General features: G+C 45.5%; 5 protein-coding genes across 10 annotated transcripts in view; 3 read left to right on the forward strand and 2 right to left on the reverse strand.

The window, feature by feature from the left end:
• Positions 1 to 3783, forward strand: part of nadk2 (NAD kinase 2, mitochondrial) — a 5571-nt gene extending 1788 nt beyond the window's left edge. The window contains exons 4-12 of one of the 2 annotated variants that reach the window (XM_069514186.1): positions 335 to 416; positions 531 to 614; positions 1083 to 1222; positions 1327 to 1420; positions 1526 to 1669; positions 2080 to 2135; positions 2782 to 2835; positions 3175 to 3298; positions 3450 to 3783. In XM_069514186.1, coding sequence (XP_069370287.1) covers positions 335 to 416; positions 531 to 614; positions 1083 to 1222; positions 1327 to 1420; positions 1526 to 1669; positions 2080 to 2135; positions 2782 to 2835; positions 3175 to 3298; positions 3450 to 3588 — 917 coding nt within the window. In that variant the 3' untranslated portion in view covers positions 3589 to 3783. The remainder of the gene's footprint in view (positions 1 to 334; positions 417 to 530; positions 615 to 1082; positions 1223 to 1326; positions 1421 to 1525; positions 1670 to 2079; positions 2136 to 2781; positions 2836 to 3174; positions 3299 to 3449) is intronic. The other variant, XM_069514187.1, reaches the window with a different exon arrangement.
• The window catches only part of pomk (protein O-mannose kinase), a 52021-nt gene that overhangs the window by 8336 nt on the left and 18028 nt on the right, over positions 1 to 25657 (forward strand). The window lies entirely within an intron of this gene.
• skp2 (S-phase kinase-associated protein 2, E3 ubiquitin protein ligase) lies at positions 5193 to 11035 on the reverse strand. Of its 2 annotated transcripts, none has more exons than XM_069514189.1 (10): positions 10885 to 11035; positions 9771 to 10015; positions 9539 to 9650; positions 7870 to 8013; positions 7448 to 7582; positions 6970 to 7068; positions 6752 to 6879; positions 6541 to 6592; positions 6010 to 6117; positions 5193 to 5926 (listed from the first exon to the last, which is right to left on the reverse strand). In XM_069514189.1, exons 1-10 carry the CDS (start codon positions 10908 to 10910, stop codon positions 5704 to 5706), a joined length of 1272 nt encoding a protein of 423 aa, XP_069370290.1. In that variant the 5' UTR covers positions 10911 to 11035; the 3' UTR covers positions 5193 to 5703. The 2 variants fall into 2 exon arrangements, with proteins under 2 accessions (XP_069370290.1, XP_069370289.1); XM_069514188.1 differs by having other exon boundaries at positions 10873 to 11032.
• On the forward strand, positions 12374 to 16162 carry macir (macrophage immunometabolism regulator). 4 transcript variants are annotated; one of them, XR_011239203.1, is made up of 4 exons: positions 12456 to 12510; positions 12680 to 12752; positions 13401 to 14108; positions 15368 to 16162. XR_011239203.1 is itself a non-coding variant. In XM_069514193.1 (3 exons), the coding sequence occupies exon 3, from the start codon at positions 13404 to 13406 to the stop codon at positions 14055 to 14057; it is 654 nt and encodes a 217-aa protein (XP_069370294.1). In that variant the 5' UTR covers positions 12457 to 12510; positions 12680 to 12752; positions 13401 to 13403; the 3' UTR covers positions 14058 to 16162. The 4 variants fall into 4 exon arrangements, 1 of the variants encoding a protein (XP_069370294.1); XR_002203945.2 differs by lacking the exon at positions 12680 to 12752 and having other exon boundaries at positions 12374 to 12510; positions 13401 to 14125; XR_002203944.2 differs by lacking the exon at positions 12680 to 12752 and having other exon boundaries at positions 12374 to 12510.
• pdzph1 (PDZ and pleckstrin homology domains 1) lies at positions 16763 to 25653 on the reverse strand. Its single transcript, XM_069514176.1, has 13 exons — positions 25359 to 25653; positions 24258 to 24340; positions 21568 to 23520; positions 20912 to 21109; positions 20643 to 20804; positions 20436 to 20537; positions 19900 to 20010; positions 19288 to 19466; positions 19048 to 19205; positions 18745 to 18787; positions 18213 to 18393; positions 17959 to 18094; positions 16763 to 17284 (listed from the first exon to the last, which is right to left on the reverse strand). Exons 2-13 carry the CDS (start codon positions 24316 to 24318, stop codon positions 17185 to 17187), a joined length of 3384 nt encoding a protein of 1127 aa, XP_069370277.1. The 5' UTR covers positions 24319 to 24340; positions 25359 to 25653; the 3' UTR covers positions 16763 to 17184.

The following is a 25657-nucleotide window of genomic DNA, read 5'->3' on the forward strand; positions in this document are numbered from 1 at the left end:
ATTGAGGTTTCATGATTTAAAGTTTAACCATAAACTTTATTCTATGAATTTGAAAGAAACACTTTGTGTCATGATGTTTGTATAAACGTCAGTTCACATCTTCTCTGCATTGTTTATTCTGCAGAACAAACGTTTCAGACGTGAATGTTCGAGCGCTCGTTGTCGTGGTTACTCTTTGTTGGAACGTGTGAACGTATGATAACAGAATCTTACTGTGTGCGGGCGTGACGTACGAACAGGCCGGACTCTCACTTATTGAACCGAGGGGTTAAAGAGTCGCATGAACAAAAGCTGCAGACAACACAAGTTCTCTAACGGCAGTTTGTTTTGTCAGGTGACGGGACAATGCTGCTTGTTGCCAGTAAAGTTCTGAGCAAAGACAAACCGGTGGTTGGAGTGAACACTGACCCTGAGAGGTAAAGCTCTGAACTTGTTTCATAGAACCTGTTCTGTGTCTTTCTGAGGGGGACAGGAGACGTCTTCTGTCACGTGTCTCTAACGTCCACTTCTCACGTGTCTCTTTAACAAAGGTCAGAAGGTCACCTGTGTCTGCCTGTTCGTTACACTCGTGCCTTCCCAGAGGCACTGGAGAAACTCTGTCGTGGTGAGTTCAGGTGCGTATTTATCCAACAATCATCAGAGTGCTTTTGTACGAGGGGCCACGCGGGACATAATGCATTCTGGGCCTCACGGACACACGCATTCTTCTTTCACATACATGTATTCTCATTCACATGTACAAATACTCGTCACTCGTATAATGTGTGTTCAGAAAGTATTCACACCCCTTCACCCCAAAATAATTTCAATTTAAATAAAAATGTTTTAAATTACAAAAAATTCTTCATTAAAAAAAACATCTAAGATTTTTCAACTCAGTTTGTTTGTTGACATGAAAACAAACATCTTCAAACGCAGGGACAGGCTGGATAAATAAAACCAGGGACACACGAGCTACATCGCTGAGTCAGATGAATCTATAATCGATCTTTATCCCACGTATTTGTATTTATTCAGCACATTTAAAAACACCAGCAGGTTCTTGACAATCAGAGCAAACATCTGTCCTCTGCTGTGGTCAGGTGGCTTTGGCGTCAGAGGATTCGCGTGCACTTGGAAGGCACAGGAATCAATCCCACGTCGGTGGATCTGCACGAGCAGCAGCTGAGCCTGGAGCAGCACAGCCAAGCCCACCGCATCACCACCATGGACGGACAACACAGTAGGACTCGTCCACCTCACCCGTCCCTCTGTCCACAACAGTTTGATCACGTCATTTATCTTGAAACTGTTTTTGTTCTTCAACTAATCTTAAAGTTTTCTCAGAGACAGGAACGCTGCACGAGAGCTTCTCCAAGCCCAGTCTCCTCCCCATCAGAAGCCTGAATGAAATCTTCATCGGAGAGTCTCTGTCCTCCAGGTACGTCCATCGTCTGAGCCGACGTTAACTCCGTCTGATGCTCGTGTGCATGTTGTAACCCCTCCCCCCTCCAGCACTCATCAGTGGGATCTCTGTCCACCACAGGGGGAAGTTAAAACCCTTCAAACACCATGTGCTCCTCTTGCTTCATAGGGCTTCGTACTATGAGATCTCTGTGGACGACGGCCCGTGGGAAAAGCAGAAGAGCTCAGGACTCAGCATCTGCACAGGAACAGGATCCAAAGCCTGGTAACCACCCGTCATCTCAGCTCGACGTAGTTATTAGCATCAGTACTTTAGCTTGTTGCTAACAGCAGCAAGAGAAACGTGATTCTGTCGGGTCCAGTGTTGCCTTCAGGGACACTGGTCGAAACCAGGAAACCCTTTGATCTACATGTTTGTCCTGCACTAAAGGAACATTCCAGAAAGGAGGATTTTCTGGAATGACCGTTCAGACCCTGCCGGCTTTAAAACACCTGAAGGAAACCAGAGAGCCAATCACCAGCCTCGACGCGTCCACCGGCTCACGAGTCCAAACACCTTTAACATAATATTTCTGCTGTAGAACATCTGCAGTTACAGGAACAAGAGAATCCAGGTGTTAGTCTGTACCAGTCCTTTCTCCAGCTGCTTCATAGTCTTCTGTCTTGTGTCCACAGGTCATATAACATCAACAAACTGGCTGGACAGGCTGCAGAGGAGCTTTTAAAGATCGGTGTGTCTCTGTGTGTCTCTGTGTGTGTGTCTGTCTGTGTGTCTCTGTCTGTGTGTCTGTGTTTGTGTCTCTGCCTTTGTGTGTCTCTGTGTCTCTGTCTCTGTGTGTGTGTCTGTCTGTCTGTGTGTGTCTCTGTCTTTGTGTCTCTCAGTGTGTCTGTGTCTTTGTGTGTCTCTGTGTCTCTCAGTGTGTCTCTGTCTGTGTGTCTCTCTCTGTGTTTGTGTCTCTCAGTGTGTCTCTGTGTCTCTCTGTCTTTGTGTGTCTCTGTCTTTGTGTCTCTCAGTGTGTCTCTGTCTGTGTGTCTCTGTCTTTGTGTCTCTCAGTGTGTCTCTGTCTGTGTGTCTCTGTCTTTGTGTCTCTCAGTGTGTCTCTGTCTTTGTGTCTCTGTGTGTCTCTGTCTTTGTGTCTGTCTGTGTGTCTCTGTCTTTGTGTCTCTGTGTGTGTCTCTGTCTTTGTGTCTCTGTGTGTCTCTGTCTTTGTGTCTCTCAGTGTGTCTCTGTCTTTGTGTCTCTGTGTGTCTCTGTCTTTGTGTCTCTCAGTGTGTCTCTGTCTGTGTGTCTGTCTGTGTGTCTCTGTCTCTGTGAAGTCTGAAGTAAACCAGGTTTATCTCTGAAATGTTCTGATCAGTAAAATGTTTGTGTTTCAGGAAAGTCTCTGTCAGGTCTGGAGATTCCACTGAGTCGAGAATTTATTGAAAAGGGTGAGTTGATCGGCCTCGTGTCTGTTGTTGACATGATTTTAGTGACTTATGTGATGATGATGATGATGATGATGATGATGATGATGATGGTGTGTGTGTGTGTGTGTGTGTGTGTGTGTGTGTGTGTGTGTGTGTGTGTGTGTGTGTGTGTGTGTGTGTGTGTGTGTGTGTGTGTGTGTGTGTGTGCGTGCGTGCGTGCGTGCGTGCGTGCGTGCGTGCGTGCGTGCGTGCGTGCGTGCGTGCGTGCGTGCGTGCGTGCGTGCGTGCGTGCGTGCGTGCGTGCGTGCGTGCGTGCGTGCGTGCGTGCGTGCGTGCGTGCGTGCGTGCGTGCGTGTTCAGTTACCGAGGAATACAACGAGTCGTTGGTGTTCGGGCCGGACGACAGACGCTTGTTCTACAGCATCAGGGAACCGATCGTCAACAGAGTTTTCTCCAACAGTCGACAGAGAGGCTTCGCACACAAGTGAGTGACCGTTCAGAGGCGTAACCATAGCAACAGTGATGCGTTTAACTAAAGCGAATGTGGATATCAACAAACGAACGTGGTTGAAAACAGGAAAAGAAATAAGTTCAGTCGGTAAAGATGTTTAAGTGTTGTTCTCTCGCTCCATCAGGGTGTGTGTCCGCTCTCGGTGTTGGGACGCCTGCATGGTCGTCGATGGTGGGACGTCATTCGAGTTCAACGACGGCGCCATCGCTACAATCAGCATGAGCGAGGACGACCACCTCCGGACGGTGGTTCTAGAAAACTGAGCCGCGTTCAGAGCACGTGGCGCCTGACGATCAGGTCAAAGGTCAAAGGGAAGAACCAGTTTTTAGCTTTTAGCTCCACAAGTGTTTTTATACCTGACGAAAAGGTATCAACGTTTCTGGTGTGTGATTCGTGCTTTTTCTCCAAATCAGATAAATAATCGAAATCTGTTTTTCCTTTGAGACTTTTTTTTTTTTTTTTAATAAATCATCCCACTTTGTCCAATTATCATCTTATCAACGATTATTAATCCTGTAGAGACGAGCAGCGTTTTCACAAGTTACTAAACTATGATCTGTTTAAATCAAAGAGACTCAGACGAGACGAAGCTTCAGTTTCTGTCCCTCGATTAAAATAACATGTTTATTCTCGGACTGAAATCAACAGGAGATGGAGACGTGTTTGTATAACCACAGATTATCGACAATCCAGAGTCTGAACACGCAGATATTTAAGAATAAGTCGCAAACACTGAAGAGTTTTTGATTAATGTGGATTTTTTGTGCCGAAATTGAAAATTAAGTTAATATTTTATTTTAGTCTTAAAACTCTTTCAAAATAACTAAATAAAAACAGACACAATCAAACTTATAGAACTCAAAATATTTTTATGTAAAATATGAACAAAGGCAAATTCTTTTCTACGTTTATTCTGTAAAAGATTTGTATTAACGTGAACACTGATGTCTGTGAGAGATTCATGGGATAAATCAGTCGAGCTCTAATGTAAAATCATTTAAAAACAGATCCAACAGAGAAACATTCTTCAGGACTGTTTCCACGTTTTTACCAGAGCTGCAGCTCCGAGGACGGAGATTCATCAGAAACAGTGGTGGACGTTACGGTGTTGTTGACTGAAGATATTTTTGGAATAAAGGGTTTATAGGATTTATATTTTGTAGCTGCGGGTGCTGAGAAAGAAAAAATGAAATGCACTAAAAACTGAATTTTGGGCCTTTTTTTTTTTTTTTTGGTCTAAGTTTGTTTGAAAACTTCACAAACAGGAAATTAAATTTTGGAAGTTCTTCTGAAACTGCTCCTGCAGCGAACACGATCAATATTTCCACAGCACAGGAACAAACTGAGAAACTTTGGTTGTTGGATTGGGACGTTTAAAGGAACAGTTTGAACAGTGGAGCCGGTTTGGAGAGTTCTGCGTAAACATGTATTGTCAGTGATGCATCTTGGGACACGTCCTGGTCTCTGAGCCGTGTCGACTTTGGTGTCACTAACAAAATGATCATTAAATTGTAAAATGCATCGTGCCAAAGACAGGACATGACGTGTCACTGTGTAAAGAGGTTTTTTGTGTTCATCTGATAAAGTATTTGAAAAAATGTCTGGCTCTGCATCATTCTCGTCCACACGATATCGTCTTTCAGGAGTTTCTTCAGATTTGGTCCAAACATTCAGTTTGAATCAAGGATGAACTGATTAGACTTTGGAGGTCAAAGGTCACAGTGAGCTTATATGAACGGGTGGGGGGGGGGGTCATGCAAACGTAAGACTGCACTGGTCGGTATAAGCTCATAAACACAGCGCAGTGATTCTACTTATTCATACACCAGTGATGTTTCATGAGAAGTGAGGACGCAGAAGATTTGAGTGTAATTCAGTGATTTACTTCAAAGTCAGAAGAGAAATGAACAGTTTGCTTTGAACTGGATGATTCACTGCAGAGTCTGAATGAAATGGATCAAATCTACATAATGAGATGATCATAAAACCACCGGACGGGTCAAACGTACACGAGTGATCAGAGACAGTTCAGCTACATCTTTACAACAGTGAGCATCATTAAGAAAATCCATCATTTCACATAAAAACTATTCTGATTCATCTGCTCTCTGCATGTTTCAGCCAAGAATAGAAGATTTATCATCCCATGAACACGTCCCAGGCTTCGGCTGTCCCGAACATTCATAAACATTCTGTTAATTCATTAAAACACGAACAGATTCAACTCTCCTGAATAAAAAAGGCGTCTCTACGCTGACATGTTTAATACTTACAGACCTTTAGCACCGTTAACGTCAGCCAACGCTGAAACTGCTCGGCCTCATCAGGCTCCTCGTGTGTTCGTATACTGCTGCGTCAAACTAACCCGGAGGACGTGATCACTGCGGCCCGAGCCTCAGCCGACACCCGCTGCCCCACATGGTGCGCTCAGTGAGGGAGCCGGCCAGCCTGCTGGCGGGCGTGGGCCGGGCGATGCTGGAGAAGGGCCGGGAGTTGATGCTGACGCGAGGCAGCTCTTTCTTCAGAGAGGGGAGGTGGCCGTCGTGCACCAGGCCAAAGACGTCCAGGAGGCAGAGCAGGGGGAACGTCGTCCCCAGGTCCCTGCAGGTTTGACACAGGTTAGATTTGGGTTCTGGGCTCAGTGACTCTGTGACGGCAGCGGAGGGGGGGGGGGGGGGACTTACGTGAGAGCGGCGAGGTGAATGTGGTAGCAGCGACTCAGGGACAGATGCAGGAGATTCTTGAGCTGAGCGAGTACAGGGAAGCTGTCGGCCATCAGCAGAGTGCTGTCGCTGGAGAGAGAGACGGACTCATGTTGCTTTCACTTTAATCAGAGACTCAAGATGGACGACGTGACGGCTCCAACAGTTCAACCACTTGTGATGCGTCACGAGACGTTCGAGCAGACGGGACTAAACTAAACGTTCATATAATACTTTATTTAACGTTAACACAGGAAACGGTGAGTAACAGTAAAAAAGACACAGGTCGAGTATCTGTGGATTTTTCTTTAACGAGGCCTCGAGTTGAAAATCTGCTTCGGTACTTTGAAACTGTTGAACGTGAATTAATGCAGATTTTATTGTTTTAAACAAATGGTCATGAAAGTATCGATATCACAGCTCCACGACAACGCACTCCGACGCCATCAACACAAGATGGTGGCTTCACATCCGAGACGTCGTCCATCTTAATTTGTTGTCTGAGGCTCTTACCTTAAATCTAAAGTTTGAATGTGAGGACATCTCCCGACCAGCACCTTCACATCTGTTGAGAAATATACGAGTGAGGTTTGATCTCAACATGAGCATCGCTGCAGTATCGTCACAACAAGCAGTTCGCACCGAAAACACAAAACCACGAGTGAAAAGGTGGATTTATATCCTGAGATCTGTTGTTTCCCTGTAGGTGAACATGTTCGCTCACCGTCGAGCGAGAGACTTTCTCTGTAACCACTGATGTTGAGGTGAGTGACACTGGAGCTCAGATTACTGACGACACTCTTCACATGATCGCTGCTGAATTCACACCATGAGATGTTCAGCTGCTCGATCCTGCACAGAAGAGGAAAAACCAAAAACATCAATAGAGCACAGAGGTGACGTGTTATTAGCGTGTCCACAGACGGAGGCCGAGTCACTGACCTGCAGCAGGACGTGAACATGTCGGCCAGAGCGGCAGCAGAGAAGCCGGAGCAGCCGCTCAGGTTGAGCTGCAGCAGGTTCACGTTCATCGCCAGAGCGCTGAGAGACAAAAAGGTCAGAGATCATCCACGACTTGAATTCACTCTTCACAGACAGTCACAGGTCTCAGAGGAGCCGCTACACTGATATTCACTGAGGAGATGCAAACAGTTCCCAGGGAGTAACAAGGTCTGAAACTGTGAATTAAAGGGAAACACACATGTAGAGAAACTGAATAAAGAAAACTCTTCTGTTGAACAGTTTTTCATATCAGCAACATGAACACAGAACCTAAACGAGGAGTCCTGGTGAGCTGAGGCCTGAGACGAGGAGTCCTGGTGAGCTGAGGCCTGAGACGAGGAGTCCTGGTGAGCTGAGGCCTGAGACGAGGAGTCCTGGTGAGCTGAGGCCTGAGACGCGGAGTTAGTGGGAGTCTTACTTGATGATGGCGTCGGAGAGCCGCAGACCCTCCAGACTCAGATACTCCAACGTGCTGCACTGACAGACGACGCTCTCCAGAGCTGAGGTGGGGATGATGGAACTGGACAGGTCCAGCTGAACCAGCTGCAGCGGGCTGACCGAGGGAGGAGACGGGGAAAGTGGCATCAACACCAGGTTCTCCCACGTTTAAGTTTTAAAACACTTCATTCGCAGCACGAGCCGGAGGCACGGCGACGAAGTCAGAGCAGCAGGAAACGACCTCGGAGGAAAACGGACGAAGCTGCAGCTTCATGGAACTTTTAACAGCATCGTAAAATATAAACAACAAACTCAACAATACATCAAAACACCCGGAAATCCTTCACTCTGGAGAAACTTCAGTCAAGAACAGAACCGACAGGACGTCTCTGCTCGACGCACCTGGAGGTGGAGAAGAGGAGGTTCTCCACGAAGGAGCGAGGGCAGCGCAGCCTGCGGACGCCCGTGTTCAAAACCTGCTGCAGAGCCGCTCCCATGTGAGTCAACCCCTCCAGGTCCACGCTGTGCCACAGGGACTCATCCAACCTGCGTCAGAGACACACAACAGACACACAACAGAGTCACAACAGAGTCACACAACAGAGTCACACAACAGATACACAACAGAGACACACAACAGAGTCACACAACAGAGTCACACAACAGAGTCACACAACAGAGTTACACAACAGAGACACACAACAGAGTCACACAACAGAGTCACACAACAGAGACACACAACAGAGACACACAACAGAGACACACAACAGAGACACAACAGAGACACAACAGAGACACACAACAGAGACACACAACAGAGTCACACAACAGAGTCACACAACAGAGTCACACAACAGAGACACACAACAGAGACACACAACAGAGTCACACAACAGAGTTACACAACAGAGTTACACAACAGAGTTACACAACAGAGTCACACAACAGAGACACACAACAGAGTCACACAACAGAGTCACACAACAGAGTTACACAACAGAGTTACACAACAGAGACACACAACAGAGACACACAACAGAGTCACAACAGAGTCACAACAGAGTCACACAACAGAGTCACACAACAGAGTCACACAACAGAGTCACACAACAGAGACACACAACAGAGACACACAACAGAGACACACAACAGAGACACACAACAGAGTCACACAACAGAGTCACACAACAGAGACACACAACAGAGACACACAACAGAGTCACACAACAGAGTCACACAACAGAGTTACACAACAGAGACACACAACAGAGACACAACAGAGACACACAACAGAGACACACAACAGAGTCACACAACAGAGTCACACAACAGAGACACACAACAGAGACACACAACAGAGTCACACAACAGAGTCACACAACAGAGACACACAACAGAGACACACAACAGAGACACACAACAGAGTTACACAACAGAGACACACAACAGAGTCACACAACAGAGTTACACAACAGAGTTACACAACAGAGTCACACAACAGAGACACACAACAGAGACACACAACAGAGACACACAACAGAGTCACACAACAGAGTCACACAACAGAGACACACAACAGAGACACACAACAGAGTCACACAACAGAGTCACACAACAGAGATACACAACAGAGTCACACAACAGAGACACACAACAGAGTCACACAACAGAGACACACAACAGAGTCACACAACAGAGACACACAACAGAGACACACAACAGAGACACACAACAGAGACACACAACAGAGACACACAACAGAGACACACACGTAATGAGATGAAGGTTTATTACAGAGTCGTGACAGCGTCATGTCGTGTCGTGTAGTCGTGTTGTGTGGTCGTGTTGTGTGGTCGTGTAGTCGTGTCGTGTAGACATGTTGTGTAGTGTAGTTGTGTGGTCGTGTTGTGTAGACATGTTGTGTAGTGTAGTTGTGTGGTCGTGTTGTGTAGACATGTCGTGTTGTGTAGACATGTCGTGTTGTGTAGACATGTTGTGTAGTGTAGTTGTGTAGTCGTGTTGTGTAGACATGTTGTGTAGTGTAGCTGTGTGGTCAGTGTGAGAGACTCACACTAAGCGGTGCCAGCGCCTGCAGACAGTGGACACCCGCAGCAGGTCCTGCAGAGGGAGGCAGACGAGGACCCTGAGAAGCAGCTCGTCTGGTAAACTGTCCCATGAAACTCCTGCTGAAGAGAATGAAACGGTGACGAGCGGCTTCTCAACAGATGAGGAGCAGAAACATCTGGACGTCTCAGACAGACAGATTCATCAGCTGGAGGGGACGTCTCAGAGAAGTTTCCCACCTGAAGAAGACTCCTTCTTCCTCCTGGACCTCCGAGCCAGGACGAAGTGTCCACAGTCGTTCTCCTTGTCTTTGCTGCAGAGCCGCTGGAGCTTGTGTCGGGGTGAGCACATCTGGATGAGCTCTGTGGGGGTGCACTCTGCGTCCAGGCCCTCGCTCACTCCACATCTGGACCTGCGCTTGTTCGTCCTCTGAGACAACATGGAGCCCCGAAGACTGAGGCAGGGCAGGTCCTGCAGAGGCATGCTGGGAAAAAAAGACACAAATATTAAACACCTCAGGATGAAAACCGTGGAGAGGACACACACACACACACACAGAGACAGACACACACACACAGAGACAGACACACACACACAGACACACACACACAGAGACAGACACACACACACACACAGAGAGAGAGACAGACAGACACACACACACACACAGAGAGACAGACACACACACACATATACAAACACAGAGACAGACACACACACACAGAGACACACACAGAGAGACAGACACACACACGGAGAGAGACACACACACACAGAGAGACAGACACACACACGGAGAGAGACAGACACACACGGAGAGAGACAGACACACACGGAGAGAGACAGACACACACGGAGAGAGACAGACACACACACACATATACACACACACAGAGAGAGAGAGAGAGAGACACACACACACACTCTCACACTCTTCATTGTTCATCGATCTAAAGTTTAAATAAAGTTTTAATTGAACTGTTGTTGATCCGCAGGCTCAGTTCACTGCGCGGGAACGAGCTCAGACCCGAGGCCTGGATCACATGAACGCGCGGTATCATCATCGTGTTTTTGGAGTAAAGCTGCTTCCGGTTGAACAAACAGAGTAAACAAACCAACAGACAGACTACAGACAGACTACAGACAGACTACAGACAGACTACACACAGACTACAGACAGAGTGTGGTGCAGATGAGTGTTAGCCTCCTGTTAGCCCCTTGTTAGCCTGCTGTTAGCTCGCTGTTAGCTCTCCCACAGAAACACGGTGTGAGCTCAGTTTCTCACGGTCCCGGTTCATTCAGCCTCACACTGACCGGCTGTGTCGTGTCTCGGTACCGTACCTGTCTGTGGACATGTCTGTGGACCTGTCTGTGGACATGTCCCCGGTCTGATGACAACGTGTCTCCTCCGCTGGTCTCTGTTCCCGGGACTTTAAACCAAGGCGCCCTGCGTGTCTACGTCACTGAAGCGTCAGCACGCCGTGCGTCTGACATCACAGCCTCTTAAAGCGACATGCCCTCATTTATTTATGTTCACAGTTTATATAAATGTTTTATTATATGATGTTTATATAAATGTTTTTATTATAGACAGTTTATATAAATGTTTTATTATATGATGTTTATATAAATGTTTTATTATAGACAGTTTATATAAATGTTTTTATTATAGACAGTTTATATAAATGTTTTATTATATGATGTTTATATAAATGTTTTTATTATAGACAGTTTATATAAATGTTTTATTATATGATGTTTATATAAATGTTTTATTATAGACAGTTTATATAAAAGTTTTATTATAGACAGTTTATATAAATGTTTTTATTATAGACAGTTTATATAAAAGTTTTTATTATAGACTGTTTATATAAATGTTTTTATTATAGACAGTTTATATAAATGTTTTTATTATAGACAGTTTATATAAAAGTTTTATTATAGACAGTTTATATAAAAGTTTTTATTATAGACAGTTTATATAAATGTTTTTATTATAGACAGTTTATATAAAAGTTTTTATTATAGACAGTTTATATAAACGTTTTTATTATAGACTGTTTTTATTTTAGACAGTTTATATAATGTTTTTATTATAGATTGTTTTTATTATAGACTGTTTATATAAATGTTTTTATTATAGACTGTTTATATAAATGTTTTATTATAGACTGTTTATATAAATGTTTTATTATAGACTGTTTATATTATAGACTCTTTATATAAATGTTTTATTATAGACAGTTTTTATTATAGACAGTTTTTATTATAGACAGTTTTTATTATAGACTGTTTATATTATAGACTCTTTATATAAATGTTTTATTATAGACTGTTTATATAAAGGTTTTATTATAGACTGTTTATATTATAGACTGTTTATATTATAGACTCTTTATATAAATGTTTTTATTATAGATTGTTTTTACTATAGACTGTTTTTATTATAGACTGTTTATATTATAGACTGTTTATATAAAGGTTTTATTATAGACTGTTTATATTATAGACTCTTTATATAAATGTTTTATTATAGACAGTTTTTATTATAGACAGTTTTTATTATAGACTGTTTTTGTTATAGACTGTTTATATTATAGACTGTTTATATAAATGTTTTATTATAGACAGTTTTTATTATAGACTGTTTTTGTTATAGACTGTTTATATTATAGACTGTTTATATAAATGTTTTATTATAGACAGTTTATATTATAGACTGTTTTTATTATAGACTGTTTATATAAATGTTTTATTATAGACAGTTTATATTATAGACTGTTTTTATTATAGACTGTTTATATAAATGTTTTATTATAGACAGTTTATATTATAAACTGTTTATATAAATGTTTTTAATATAGACTCTTTATACAAACCGGAAGTGTAGTTTCGCGTCTGTTGACGGAAGCCGGTGAGGGGCGGAGTCTCAGTGCAGCGACAGAGGTGGATCATCGGATCATCCGCAACAAACAGGTTCGATTCTTCCTCACGTTTTATTTCACGTGTTTAATGGAACAGGAATAATTCTCCTTCTTCTCTGTCTCTGCATCTTCTGTGTTCTCTTCATTATATGAATTATATTCATCCTCTTCATTCTCGTTATTCTCTTCATTCCATTTATTCTGTGTATCATCTTCATCAGCTTCATCCTCTTCATCCTCGTCCCTCCTCTTCCTCCAGCCTCGCATCTTTCCATCGGGCGTGTTTTAAATGCGGTGAGCGCCCGGTGAACCGGAGAACAGGTCCGGTGCTGGTGTGTGTGTGTGTCCGGGCGGAGGGAGGCTGGTCCGGGCCTGTAGCTCAGCCATCTTCCCCTCGTCCGCTCCGAGAACCGCGACATTAAACGCAGCATCACGCCTCGTGTGTGTGTGTGTGTGTGTGTGTGTGTGTGTGTGTGTGTGTGTGTGTGTGTGTGTGTGTGTGTGTGTGAGGTGTCTGGTTCCTCTGATGCTGAAACAAAGAAAACACAGTTTGTGTTCCATGATTTTTTTACATTAAAATATTAAACTCTGATATAAAATATAAAATCAAATCAAATTTAAAGAGACAGAATCAGTGAAGAGAATGAAACTCAGTGTTTCTGTTCAGCAGCAGCTGCTTCGTTAACAATGACAGGTTCATACTGAACCTCTGGTTCTGTTATAAAGCTTCTATTCTCTGTGTCGGCTCCGACAGAAGAAGCTCCACCATCACACACTGTTTAAAGCTGCAGCTGAAACCTGTCTTCTGTGTAATGACCAGCAGGGGGCGACTCCTCTGGCAGTTTCTATAGAAGTCTATAGAGAATGACTCCTCTCGTGCATCTGACGATCACTGAGTGTTGACACATGAGCCACTCACATGATGTTTCTCTCTTCTCTCAGGACATGTCTGTGAAGATGGAAATGGATATCAGTGGAGTGTCCAGGACACGTGTCTCCATTTGTCCTGCAGCTGAGATCAAGGCCACATTAAAGCCAGAGGCAGAGCGACCTCGCTGCGCCTCCACGCCATGCTCCCCCATCAGAGGAACTGTAGCGGGATACCAGATCCTACACATGGACTCAAACTACCTGGTGGGCTTCACCACCGGCGAGGAGCTGCTCAAACTGGCCCACGAGTGGTCGGAAGGCGCTCCAGAGAAGGGCTCTGTGTCGGAAGCTGTGACCAGCCCCACCAAGAGCACCGCCCCCAAGTCTGGGGACTTGGGCGTCCACCGGTCGTCACGAATCTTCAAAGGGAAAAGCCGCTACTATCAACCCTACGACATCCCCGCTGCCAACGGGCGGAGACGGAGGCGCATGCCCAGCTCGAGCGACACCTTCCTCAGGTCCCTGGCTCATGGGGAACCTGGGAGGAGCCTGCACGCTCCGCTACCTCTCTGTCTGCTCAAAGGCACGGGGGCTCAGTCCAAGTCTCTGGACTACCTCAACCTGGACAAAATCAGTATCAAAGAGTCCTCGGACACTGAGGTGCTGCAGTACCAGCTGCAGCACCTCACCCTGCGAGGGGAGCGCGTGTTCACCCGCAACAAGACATGAAAGCACAGCGGAGGCTTTTTTTCAGGCGTCCTCCGCCCTGCAGGGTTTTAGGTGCTATTTCCAGCTCGGTTTGTTTGTACTCAGATTATTAACAGTTCTTTAAGAAGTCTGATAATCTTGTTATATTATTAACGGGGGGGTTTTACCTTGTGGCATAACGTTGTGAAGAAAATCCTTCAATTAGCCCTCACATTGTAATGAGGTTAAAAAAATGTGAATCATATAAACTTAGCAATAACTAGTGAACCTATTTATTGACCGTGTTGTGTGTTTGTGGTCGGTGACGCACTCGGCTGAGAAAAGCACATTTCACACAGTATCAGCTTTAAACTGCACCGTTCTTATCAGGCCAGTCAGAGTTTCTCTGGAGACTCGTGTCGATGGAAGTTTTGTGATTTTCTCTTAATGCAGACGAGTGTGAATTTAGCAGGATGATCGTTTTAGTATGTTGCTAATTTATTTATTGCTCTTTTATGCTGTTGGTTAATATCAGTGTGATTTCAAACCTTTTATTCATCATAAAATTGGCAAGTGGAAAAAAACTGAGTGATGCTCCAGTTAAATCTGTTCAGTGAAGGTGAGGTAATTAAAGTACGAGTCGAATACTAATACATGACGTGTGTACATTTAAAGATCTATAATTATTCCCTCTGTCCACGTGTTCTAGTGACTTTTTAAAATATGTCGCTCTGCTGTCTCGAGTCGATAGTTAGCATCAGACAGATCATTTTACATCACGTCATCAGCTCCTGTGACCACGAGTCCGTTTTCTAATTCGTCTCAATCCGTCTTCTGAGACTGAATTAAATATTTGATCACAAAAAGACGACTGTGGACTTTTCCCTTTGTGTCTGACAGCTGGTCACTGGAGGCGTGGCCAGGGCCACAGGCTTGTCTGTTCAGTCATTTACTCTGTGACACAGACACTGAACTCACTGTCAGTGATGACGTGTCATGGAGTCTGGCGTCACACATACACTCACCCATCATGGCCGCCCCGTGCGTCCTGCGTCTTTTCCTACAGAATGAATCCCCACGTGTGGCTGCAGAGGGCGCTGTTGATCAGTCAGTTACATAGAGAGGCTTTAAGTTAGACCTTGAAAACACTCTGACCTGAGAGTTGGATGTTGCAGAGTGATGCTTCACAGTTACCATGGTGATGCTTCCTCTCCACACGCAGACTCGGAGTATCACTTCAGTGTTTTTCTGCTCCTGTTTACTGGCTGGTTGGAAACATGTCGGCTTTAGAAAACCATGATCTCTGGTTTTTTACATTGTCTTTTTACTGAGTGTGTGTGTTCCCCTTACAGCCCGATGCCTCTACAGCAGGAAACCTGTTTCTGCACCTGATTGCACTGTTGGACGTCGACTGGAAACGTCAGTGCACCTTGATCTCATCACCACGCGCCACCAGCTGGGTGTTCACAGTCAACGCTGCAATATTGTACATAAAGAAGCCATGTGAACGCACCTACAGTTGTGTGAACAGTGTGTTCAGCCCCTGAGCTTCACACTGGCTCTGTTGCACTAAAGCATTAGAAAGTTCTTTTGTCTCTATCAAGAATTTCAAATAGAAAAACTGAACAGTTTGTTATCGCAGCTCAGATTCTGATTTTACCTGCAAGAGGCAGAAATGTTCAATCCAGTAAAGACGGACGACGTCACGGCTCAGTTACACCAACTCAGCCGATCTGCCCCCTGGTGACTGGCTGCTGTAAGTAGACGTTAAATAAATGTTTCACAAAATAGTTTTTGTCATTTTAGTAATGACGGTAGAGTAAGTCAAAACAGAAAGATCTAGATTGTGTTCAACTTATCTTTTCTATTTATTTGACTAATTGGTTCTAAATCAGCACGTTTGTGTTTCCCCATCATAAATCATTTATATAAATTCAGTCTATTTAGACGTCGAACAGATAAAATGATTCTTTCATCAGTTCTATTTTCAGACACGTTGAAGCTTTGGGGCTGAACTGACTGTTTCACTGTGTTCTGTATGTAAAGTCACTCTTATGCACTTCTATTGATTCCTGAAGCCAAACTCAACATGTACGCTTGATGTTAACCAATGACTGTTAAGATTATTAAAGCTTCTTTCAAACACATCTTCATCCACTTTGACTTTGACTAAATATGAACTTTGATATTCATATTCATAATCATTTAACGTGAGTGCAGCTCAACCACATGAACTAACAGAATCAATTCATCAGCAGAACATTTTGTTATTGATCTGTTCATACTTCATTCTGTCTGTAATCCACAGAGTGAACGTGGACCACACGACAGCTCCCACGTGTGAAGCCAAAGTATTTCATTCGCCCCCTGGTGTCTGGCTGCAGTATAAGCCCCTCCTCCTCCATGTTAGCAGATGGGACGGGGAACCAAACTAAAAATAAATGTAGAAGTGAAATAAATGTTTGTCAAAGATGTTTCTGTCTTTCCAGGTCGTTCTTATCTCACTGATGTTTGTTCAAGTGTTTCCGATCAGTTTGGTTTTCATTCGGCCCGTATGAAACATATATAGAAACTGAGGTAGACCCAGAACTCGCTGAAGGGACGACATTTCCCATCGGACCTCGGGATGAACCAGGAGGAGGAGCAACACGTCACCAGGAAGTGGAAGATCCGGATGAACCTGCCGACATCGAGACCCGACCTCAGATATGTGGAGGAAGATGGATGAATGTATTTGAGATGGAGGATTTGATTGTAGAATTTATTTGACTAATTATATTTGTGTGACAGCAGATAACAACAGTATCAAAAGCTCGTGTTCTCAAGTGAGTCTCCAGAATCAGTATAAAAACAACCTGTGGCTGGTTAAAGAGAGTGACAGGACAAGAGGACTGAAGAAAGAAACATGGACAGAAGAAGACACGATGGTAAATATACATCAAGTAAAAAGGAAATGAACATAAAATAAGGTTCTGAGATAAAGTCTGAAAAAGAGCAAACCTCCAAATTCAAGTTGAACAGAAAACAGGAGGAAAACTAAAGTGCAAAATATACAGCATCATGTTTTCTCACTACGACTGAGGCCACGCCCACGTGACGTCTGAATCTCCGCAGCAGCAGAATCTGATCCAGGAGCAGCAGCTTGAGTCCAGACTGAAGCCAGACCTGCTCACATCCTGGTTTCCTCTGGTGGTCGGTTCATGTAATCCTGAAGAGCCTGATGTAACGGCAGCCACTTCTTCACTGAAGCTCTGATCGCAAGGATCCACCTGGAGAGAACATCACGCATGAACTTCAGCTGAGTCACGAGCTGTTTCAGACCTGAACTGAACCACGTGTCCCTGATATGTTCCTGACGTGTTCCTGACGTGTTCCTGACGTGTTCCTGACGTGTTCCTGACGTGTTCCTGACGTGTGCCTGACACGTTCCTGGTGTGTTCCTGACGTGTTCCTGACATGTGCCTGACACGTTCCTGATATGTTCCTGACGTGTGCCTGACGTGTTCCTGACATGTTCCTGACGTGTGCCTGACACGTTCCTGATATGTTCCTGATATGTTCCTGACACGATCCTGATATGTTCCTAACGTGTTCCTGACGTGTGTCTGACACGTTCCTGATATGTTCCTGATATGTTCCTGATATGTTCCTAACGTGTTCCTGACGTGTGCCTGACACGTTCCTGATATGTTCCTGATATGTTCCTGACGTGTGTCTGACACGTTCCTGATATGTTCCTGACGTGTTCCTGATATGTTCCTGACGTGTTCCTGGTGTGTTCCTGATATGTTCCTGGTGTGTTCCTGACGTGTTCCTGATATGTTCCTGACGTGTTCCTGATATGTTTGGAGGTTCTCATGTGAGAACAAATGTCTGAGTCAGTGTCTCTGGACATTTTCTGGAGCTTCTCCTGCAGCCTCTAGTAAAAGTTGCGTCATCTCACCGTTTGTTCTCGTTGGGGTTTTCGGCACTGAGGTAAAACGTCTTGAACTCGTCACACGGAGGTTTCAGCTCTATGGTGGACTTCTTGGATCCGTACGGCTGCTCTCGAACAGTGTAGCCCTGCAGGTAGATGCCACCTGAGGACAGAGGACGAGTGCACTGATCGATTAGATACAACCAACATTCACCAGATTCATCACTGAGGACAAACTGCTCTTCATCAGAGTCACGACAGCGTGAGACATGTCTCTGTACCGTGTGCATGAGTAGCTCGGATGCCGCTGTACAAGTAAAGACATCCGTCCTTCAGGATGCAGTAATGTTGAGCCCACGTGTCTCTGTCCATTTTGTGAAGCAAACCAAGACACTCTGGGCTCTTCATGGCCAGCGGGGGCAGACTTGAGTTGTGTCTGGTGACGTCCACCCACACGTGGTTCTACAATGTGAGACAAACAAAGTGTGAGAAAACATGGACCACATGACAGCTCAGAAAACCTGCCTCCTCCATGTGAGCGGATGGGACTTGGATTAAACAAAAGAACTGAAAGTAGAATAAATGTTTCTCAAAGTGTTTGAAATCATCTGGGTCCAACACAACACAATGTTTCACCACAACAAACATGCGACTAGCGTCTCTCCGGGTGTCAGCGTCTTCACTCCTTCATCCTACGCTCTGATTGGCTGTTGTCTCTGATTCATCTACATATTCGACCTGCTCGCTGCTGCACCCTGTGTCGGGGGTTCACACATTACACTTGATGAGTATCACGTCATGTTAAGAAGTTACCTGTGCAATAGGATGAATCGCTCGCTCCATCGCTTCCAGCCACCTGAAACCATAAAGACACAGATTTAACACGACGTGCACTCGTCAGATAATTCAAGAACAAAATCACATGTTTCAAACTACAAGTTCTCACATTCTGTAGAATGAACCTCCAGACTCTTGACTGAGATCAGTTTATCAGTATTTACAGATGATTACAGATGTTGAACATTTCTGCTCAGCTCTTTGTGAAGCTGCTGTTTTACCGTCTGTTGATCTCAGCGAGGGAAAGAAATTGTGGTTTCGAGCGTCCGCGAGTTTTACCTTTTCATCTCCTGGTTGGACGTAGCACAGAAGAAGAAAACTCGATTCACAGACAGGGGGCGACATTTGAACACAAAAGGTTTTCCCAGAGAAACGTCTTGTCCGACCTCGGCTCCCTCGAGCTTCACCGCTGACAGAGCTTGTCTCTTTCCTTCATCCTGTGGACAACAGGAAGTTACATCACAAGGTGTTTTCTACAGGAAGCAGAGAACCTGACTGTGACGCCTGCTCGCCGCTCACCCGTTTGTGACGGTAGTAGCACAGACAGGAGTCGTGTGAGAGAACAAACCACCTCTTCCTCCAGCCTTTAATCAGACCAGACTGGGTGCGTTTGTGAAGGTAACCCCGACACCCCGGCCGGGGGGTGTTAGGAGCACGAGCGATGTCTGACCCGATGGTCAGAGTGAGAACATCTGGACCTACAACATCAACATTACATCCACATCTGTTTACTCAACATCACAGTTCACAACCGTCCCAAACTTGATTTAAAGGTTTAACCTGTAACATAGACTGTAAATAAAAAGCAGCCATCTAATCTCTGAGGTGATGGTCACCAGGTGTGAACTCAGGTCACCAGGTGTGAACTCAGCTCACCAGGTGTGAACTCAGCTCACCAGGTGTGAACTCAGGTCACCAGGTGTGAACTCAGGTCACCAGGTGTGAACTCAGCTCACCAGGTGTGAACTCAGGTCACCAGGTGTGAACTCAGGTCACCAGGTGTGAACTCAGCTCACCAGGTGTGAACTCAGCTCACCAGGTGTGAACTCAGCTCACCAGGTGTGAACTCAGCTCACCAGGTGTGAACTCAGGTCACCAGGTGTGAACTCAGGTCACCAGGTGTGAACTCACCTTGTCGAGCCAAATCAGCCGCCTCTGAATGAGGGATGCTGGTGACATCAGTCCCGTTCACAGCGAGGACGTAATCTCCGACCATCAGACCGGCTTCTTCAGCGGCTCCGTCTGAAACCAAAGAAACATGTTGTCATGATCTGAAGTTTGCTTCATGTTCCTGACGTGTTCCTGACGTGTTCCTCACATGTTCCTGACATGTTCTGTATGTGAGATCAAATGTCAGTGTCTCTGGACATGTTCTGGATCTTCTCCTGCAGCCTCTAGTAAAACATCTGGAACATGTCAGAGTGAGTCCATGAGAGAAAACTTCTGGAACCTTCTCAGTCACCATTTTGTGGAAATCTTTTTAAATCTGAAATTGTGTTTATAGATACGTCAGTGTTCATACGACTTCGACTCATCAGACAAACAAAAATGCTTCAAGAACAAAACATGAGATTAAAGACTGGGGGCGGCCGCCAGAATGAATCCCCACAGGTGGCTGTAGGGGGCGCTGCTGCTGCCGGTGTGAGATGAGACAGTGAAACACTCACTCGTGTCGACCTCTGTGACCACGATGGGTTTGGAGAACTGAATTCGAAAGCCCCAGGGATACTCTCCTGATCCTTTATCGATCCTGACGGTCCGCTCTCGAACTGAAAGAGAACCAACGTGTTTATTTACTTCAGGATTGTCTGAGCGTCAGTTTTTATTCCAAGTGTTTTAATACTCAAAGAATTGTCTCTGTGATCTCCGCTCACTTGAAACAGCTCGAGTTCTGGTGTTGAGGCTCGGAGGAATAATTCCAGAGTCCACGTGGTCTCCTTGGTAAATCCACGCCGACGAGTGGAACGTCTCCATATAAAAACCTCCGTCCTCATTGTCTCGAGTCGTCATGTCCATAGAGCGAGTGTCCTCGGATACTAGAAAGTAAAAGTACACATAGAACATAATGATTCTGAGTCTGGTCTGAGGTCATCGATGAGCTTATCGTCCAATCAGGTGGAAGCATCCTGTGTGTATGAGTCACCTGATTCCTCTGTGACATCACTGGTGATGGAGCTTCCTCCAGCTGAGCTCCACTGTTTACTATCTTTAAAGAGCTTTCGTCTCTTGGCCCAGTGGTCGCCGCCGCTGCCGCCGCCGCTGCCGCCGCCGCTGCCGCCGCCGCCGCCCTCTGTCTCCATGTGCATCCCAGGCTTCAGATGCTCTTTGGCGTCTATGGAACCTGCAAATAAACATGAACATGAGTTTCATGTAAACTTGAATGAATATTAAAGATGTGACGTGTTTTCAGAGTTGGAACGTTATTTTGTGAACGTGCTGACGATACACGTCGCTGCTGATTGGACAACAGCTCTGACACACCCACAGAAAACAAACCCTGAGCCTCGCTGACACGTTTGGAGGAAACGTGTCGTTCAACGCGGGAACTGAAGCAAAACATTTTGATCTTGAACGTGACCCAGCTGAAGCGAGAGCGTCTCTGTGGACCAGCGGACCAATCAGACTACACTTTATAAGGAGGAGGGTCTTAAAGAGACAGGAGCTACAACCAGGTGTTGGAGACGAGCTGCAGCGATGGACAGGAAATGTTTCTGGACATTAGAGCATGAAGACATTTTACACTAATTCAATAATCAACATGAAGATGAACAGAATACGTCTCATTTCAGTTTGACTCACATCTGGACATAGTGTGTCTCTCGGCCCTGTAGGTTTTACTCAGCTGCTCCTTTGCATGGATTTCTCCATCAGGACAGGAAGCAGCAGCTTTGTCCTCGGGTCCTCTTCGTCCTGCGTCCTGCTGCAGATCGATTGTCTCCTCTGACGTCAGCGGCAGACACGTGCAGGTGTTTCCTGTTTCGTCAGCAGGTGGTTTAGATTCCGTCGCATCGTTCTGACGACTCTGAGAAGACTTGAGGTCCATCTGCAGGAATCTTTGCTCCAGTGCGCCGACGCTCAGAGTCGTGACTGAGGACGAATGTTTGGGTGAAGATGAAACTGAATCTTCTTGATTCTCCACCTTGACAGGATGAATCTGCAGCATCTGCTCCTCCGAGCCGCTGCGGGACGGAGGGATGACCTGGATAGAAAGAGCTCTTTGACTGAGCTTCTCTGAGTCCTGATATTCTACGTCCTGATCAAATCCACTGTCGGGGACTTCAGTTTGATCAACTTTACAGTCACAGTCATCAGTGTCCAGACTGTCTCTGTCCCTGCAGACGCTCTGTTTGAAGTCCTGCCTCATGTCTTCATCAGCGTATCCTCGTCCTCCAGCGACACCAAACACATCATCAGCGTTTTCTTCGGAGCTCGTCACACAGAATGGACTGAGACATGTTGGTTTCCCCTCATGGCTGCTTTGTTTAGAAGAATTATAATTTCCAATTCCAAATGCAGGGACCTCGTTGTTGCCATGGTGACTCGTCCCCAGCTTGTCTGATTGGAGAGGACGCGAGCACATGAGCAGAGAGGAGAAGGACTCGGTGTAGGGCAGCAGCAGGTCGTCCTGCATCAGCTCAGCAGCTTCTGACGTCCCAGGAAACGTCTGCCGCCTCTTCTGTGGTAACGGACACGCTCTGTGCTGGACTGTGGCGATGCTGTTGTTTCTGATCCAGGATTTTCTCTTCTGGGAGCTGATGAAGTCTTTGGTGAAGCTGGACCTGTTGGTGGACAGAGACGGTCTCATGGACATGGACTCGTAATTGTCAGATTCTGAAAACTGATCAAAAGAAGGAGCTGGATCTGCCGGGCCGGACTCTGGCAGGCGATGGTCAGCAGGACTCTGAGTTCTGATCCCACAGGCCTCCAGGTGGAGGGTCAGGTCGTCCAGAGTGTTGTATTTAACGTCTGCAAACTCCTGCGGTGGAGGAATGTCCCAGAACGAATCGATGCTCTTGTGAAACCGCTTCCTCTTCTCCTGAGCTGTGATGTTGAGCGGCGGTGGACTCGATGGAGGATTTACTGACCAGCAGTCTGTCGCTTTTTGTTGTTTGTGACCGACGCAGCATCGGCAGCAGTTTGAATCGTCCCACATTTTCGATTTTGAGCCACTAACTTCCTCCATGTTGTTGCTCGAGCTGCCAAAAGTAAACCTGTAGTTTTTATCTGCTTTGTTATTTGAAGTCCACGTCTCCTCACGTCTGCTCGTCTCAGCGACGTCCCTCTGGTCGGTCGTAAAAACAAACGTGGTCTTGACGTCGGATGTGTTGAGCTGCAGAATTTCTTGAATTTCCAGTTTGACCTGGGAGCTGCTGCAGTTGATTCTCATGATGTTGGTCACTGGCGTCGAGGAGTGCGTTGGACTAGACAAGGGTTGGTGTAACTGCTGAAACGTGATGTTTGGGGACGAGTCTTCCAGGTCGCTGACGGACACCGACGTCACGATCTTCACTCCTTTCTCTTTGTCCTCGGTGGTTTTGGTGTAGATGCTCCTTTGGTTTGAACTCAGGTGATAATCTGGTTTCAGTCGCTTCTCTCTGGGAGGACAGTTGTTGTATTTCTCTTCATCTTCAGACGCAGACGGAACGTTTTCCTTGAGGAACGAGTCCGTTTCACCTTTTTCGAAGACGTCGTCTCTGAAGCAGACGCTGTTGCTTTTGTTGTGCTTGTGAAAGATGTACGGCGAGACGCTCTCTGCAGAGACACAACAAACGTGTTAACAACGACCTCATGACTGCTTCACATGCTGGATCCTGATCCTGACTGATGGTTACAGGGATTGTTGGTGGTCATCTGTCAGTATTGTGACTACAGACAGGGGGCAGCGTGACACTTGTGACACGGCGTGAAGTATCGAACTTCAGCGTGACGCCCCCTGCTGGTTTGTGAGTTTAGCATCTTGTTCAGCACCATCTTGGTTTTTGAAACCAGAAGTAACCATAATTGGGGTGGAGCCTGACTCAGAGCTTGAGGACACACCCACCTACACCTGCCACCTGCCCCCATTGGACGGTACTAGCTGTCAATCACACTGTGGTCCCCCCCCCCCCTTACACCCGGTGCTTTCTGGTCTGTTTGACTCTAAATGATCTTAATTGATTAATGAACATCAGCTGTTTGAAGACGACTCGAGACTGAGACAAAAACTCCTGAGGACAAAGTTTACTGACGTTAGAAAGAGACATCTTCTATAGAAACTACCAGAGGAGTCGCCCCCTGCTGGTCAGAGAGAGAACACAGGTTCAGTCACTTTAAATAGTCTTATAAAATATGTTATATATATAAATATATATGAATATAGAACATGTGATATGAGCCCTGGTTCAGACTCTGTTGCTCTGAGGAACCTTCGTGCAGGTTGTTTGGAAAATGTGACTCAGTTAATCTCAGGATTAACTTCAGCTCACGCGACGACCAAAGCTGCGACTCACGTTTGCTGCTGCTGGAGCTCTTCCTCCTCCGGCTGCTCCTCCTCCTCCCTCTCTTACTCATCCTCACATCAGCCTCACTTCACCTGACGACCAGAAAATACACGAGCTTTGTCAAAGTGCACAATGAGTGTTCTCAAGGGAAGAGAAGGAACCAGAGGGAACACGATGAGACGACATGAGGGAACCCGATGAGACGACATGAGGGAGCCAGAGGGAATATTAAGAACATGAGGGAACATGAGGAACATGAGGGAACCAAAGGGAACATGAGGGAACCAGAGGGAACACGATGAGACGACATGAGGGAACCAGAGGGAATATTAAGAACCAGAGGGAACATGAGGGAACCAGAGGGAACACGATGAGACGACATGAGGGAACCAGAGGGAATATTAAGAACATGAGGGAACATGAGGAACATGAGGGAACCTTTAAAAAACATGAGGGAGCCAGAGGGAATATTAAGAACATGAGGGAACATGAGGAACATGAGGGAACCAAAGGGAACATGAGGGAACCAGAGGGAACATGAGGGAACCAGAGGGAACACGATGAGACGACATGAGGGAACCAGAGGGAACCTTTAAAAAACATGAGGGAGCCAGAGGGAATATTAAGAACCAGAGGGAACATGAGGAACATGAGGAACATGCAGAAGTTTCCTGATGATCAAATGAACTTCAGTTGTTTTTTCCTCATCTTTTTTTTGAGTCTTGTATTTTTACCCAGAAAATAAAGTTTGTGAGTAAAAATATCAGATCGTCACAAACAGAAAACCAGTAACAATGACGACAGCAACATTAGAACTCGATTCTCACACAGACGTGAACACAGAGCGATTCAATCTGTGGATTAACACAATATCACAAACTGAGAGAAAGAGACTGAATGCTTCTCATTGAAAACAAATGATTTCCAGAGCACGAGGAGGAGAGTTCACATTTCTCTGCTCCTCAATAATAAAGAAAATCATGAAGAAGAGTCTGGTGACAGGCTACATCGTAATTTACTGTCGTCTACATGTCGTCTACATGTCGTCTACATGTTTACATGTCGTCGACATGTTGAATAACTTTCGTACACAGAAAGAGAAGAACGTACCTTCTGTCAAACGTGCGTCTGGAGTGAACGAGGTCGACTCAGTCACTGATCAGCTGCTGCGTCTGCTCCACTTCTTACTGATTCTATTCTCAACATAAAGCAGCTTATTATCATTAATCCCATCAGCCACTGGTGGTGTCAGCGTGTTCGCTCCATCACCGTGACGACGAGTCACATCCTCCCGAGGCTTTGATCTGAAGCATGTTTAATGGTTCATTACTGCATCAGTAGAATAATGAATTATTCCAAAGTTAAAGCTGTGACTGAGACAGGGAGTGAAATAAAGAAACGCCGTCACG

Source organism: Paralichthys olivaceus, chromosome 18 (assembly GCF_024713975.1).
Source record: "Paralichthys olivaceus isolate ysfri-2021 chromosome 18, ASM2471397v2, whole genome shotgun sequence".
Taxonomy (NCBI): domain Eukaryota; kingdom Metazoa; phylum Chordata; class Actinopteri; order Pleuronectiformes; family Paralichthyidae; genus Paralichthys; species Paralichthys olivaceus.

Coding starts and splice junctions, on each gene's coding strand:
- pdzph1 (XM_069514176.1), bottom strand. CDS start 24,318: ATGAGTAAGAGAGGGAGGAGGAGGAGCAGCCGGAGGAGGAAGAGCTCC. Junction 20,805..20,911: donor TGATGTCACAGAGGAATCAG/GTGACTCATACA, acceptor TTTACTTTCTAG/TATCCGAGGACACTCGCTCT. Junction 18,394..18,744: donor CGATTCATCCTATTGCACAG/GTAACTTCTTAA, acceptor CTCACATTGTAG/AACCACGTGTGGGTGGACGT.
- skp2 (XM_069514188.1), bottom strand. CDS start 10,910: ATGTCCACAGACAGGTCCACAGACATGTCCACAGACAG. Junction 6,880..6,969: donor ATGTTCACGTCCTGCTGCAG/GTCAGTGACTCG, acceptor TCTTCTGTGCAG/GATCGAGCAGCTGAACATCT. Junction 6,118..6,540: donor ATTCAAACTTTAGATTTAAG/GTAAGAGCCTCA, acceptor CTCTCTCTCCAG/CGACAGCACTCTGCTGATGG.
- macir (XM_069514193.1), top strand. CDS start 13,404: ATGTCTGTGAAGATGGAAATGGATATCAGTGGAGTGTCCAGGACACGT.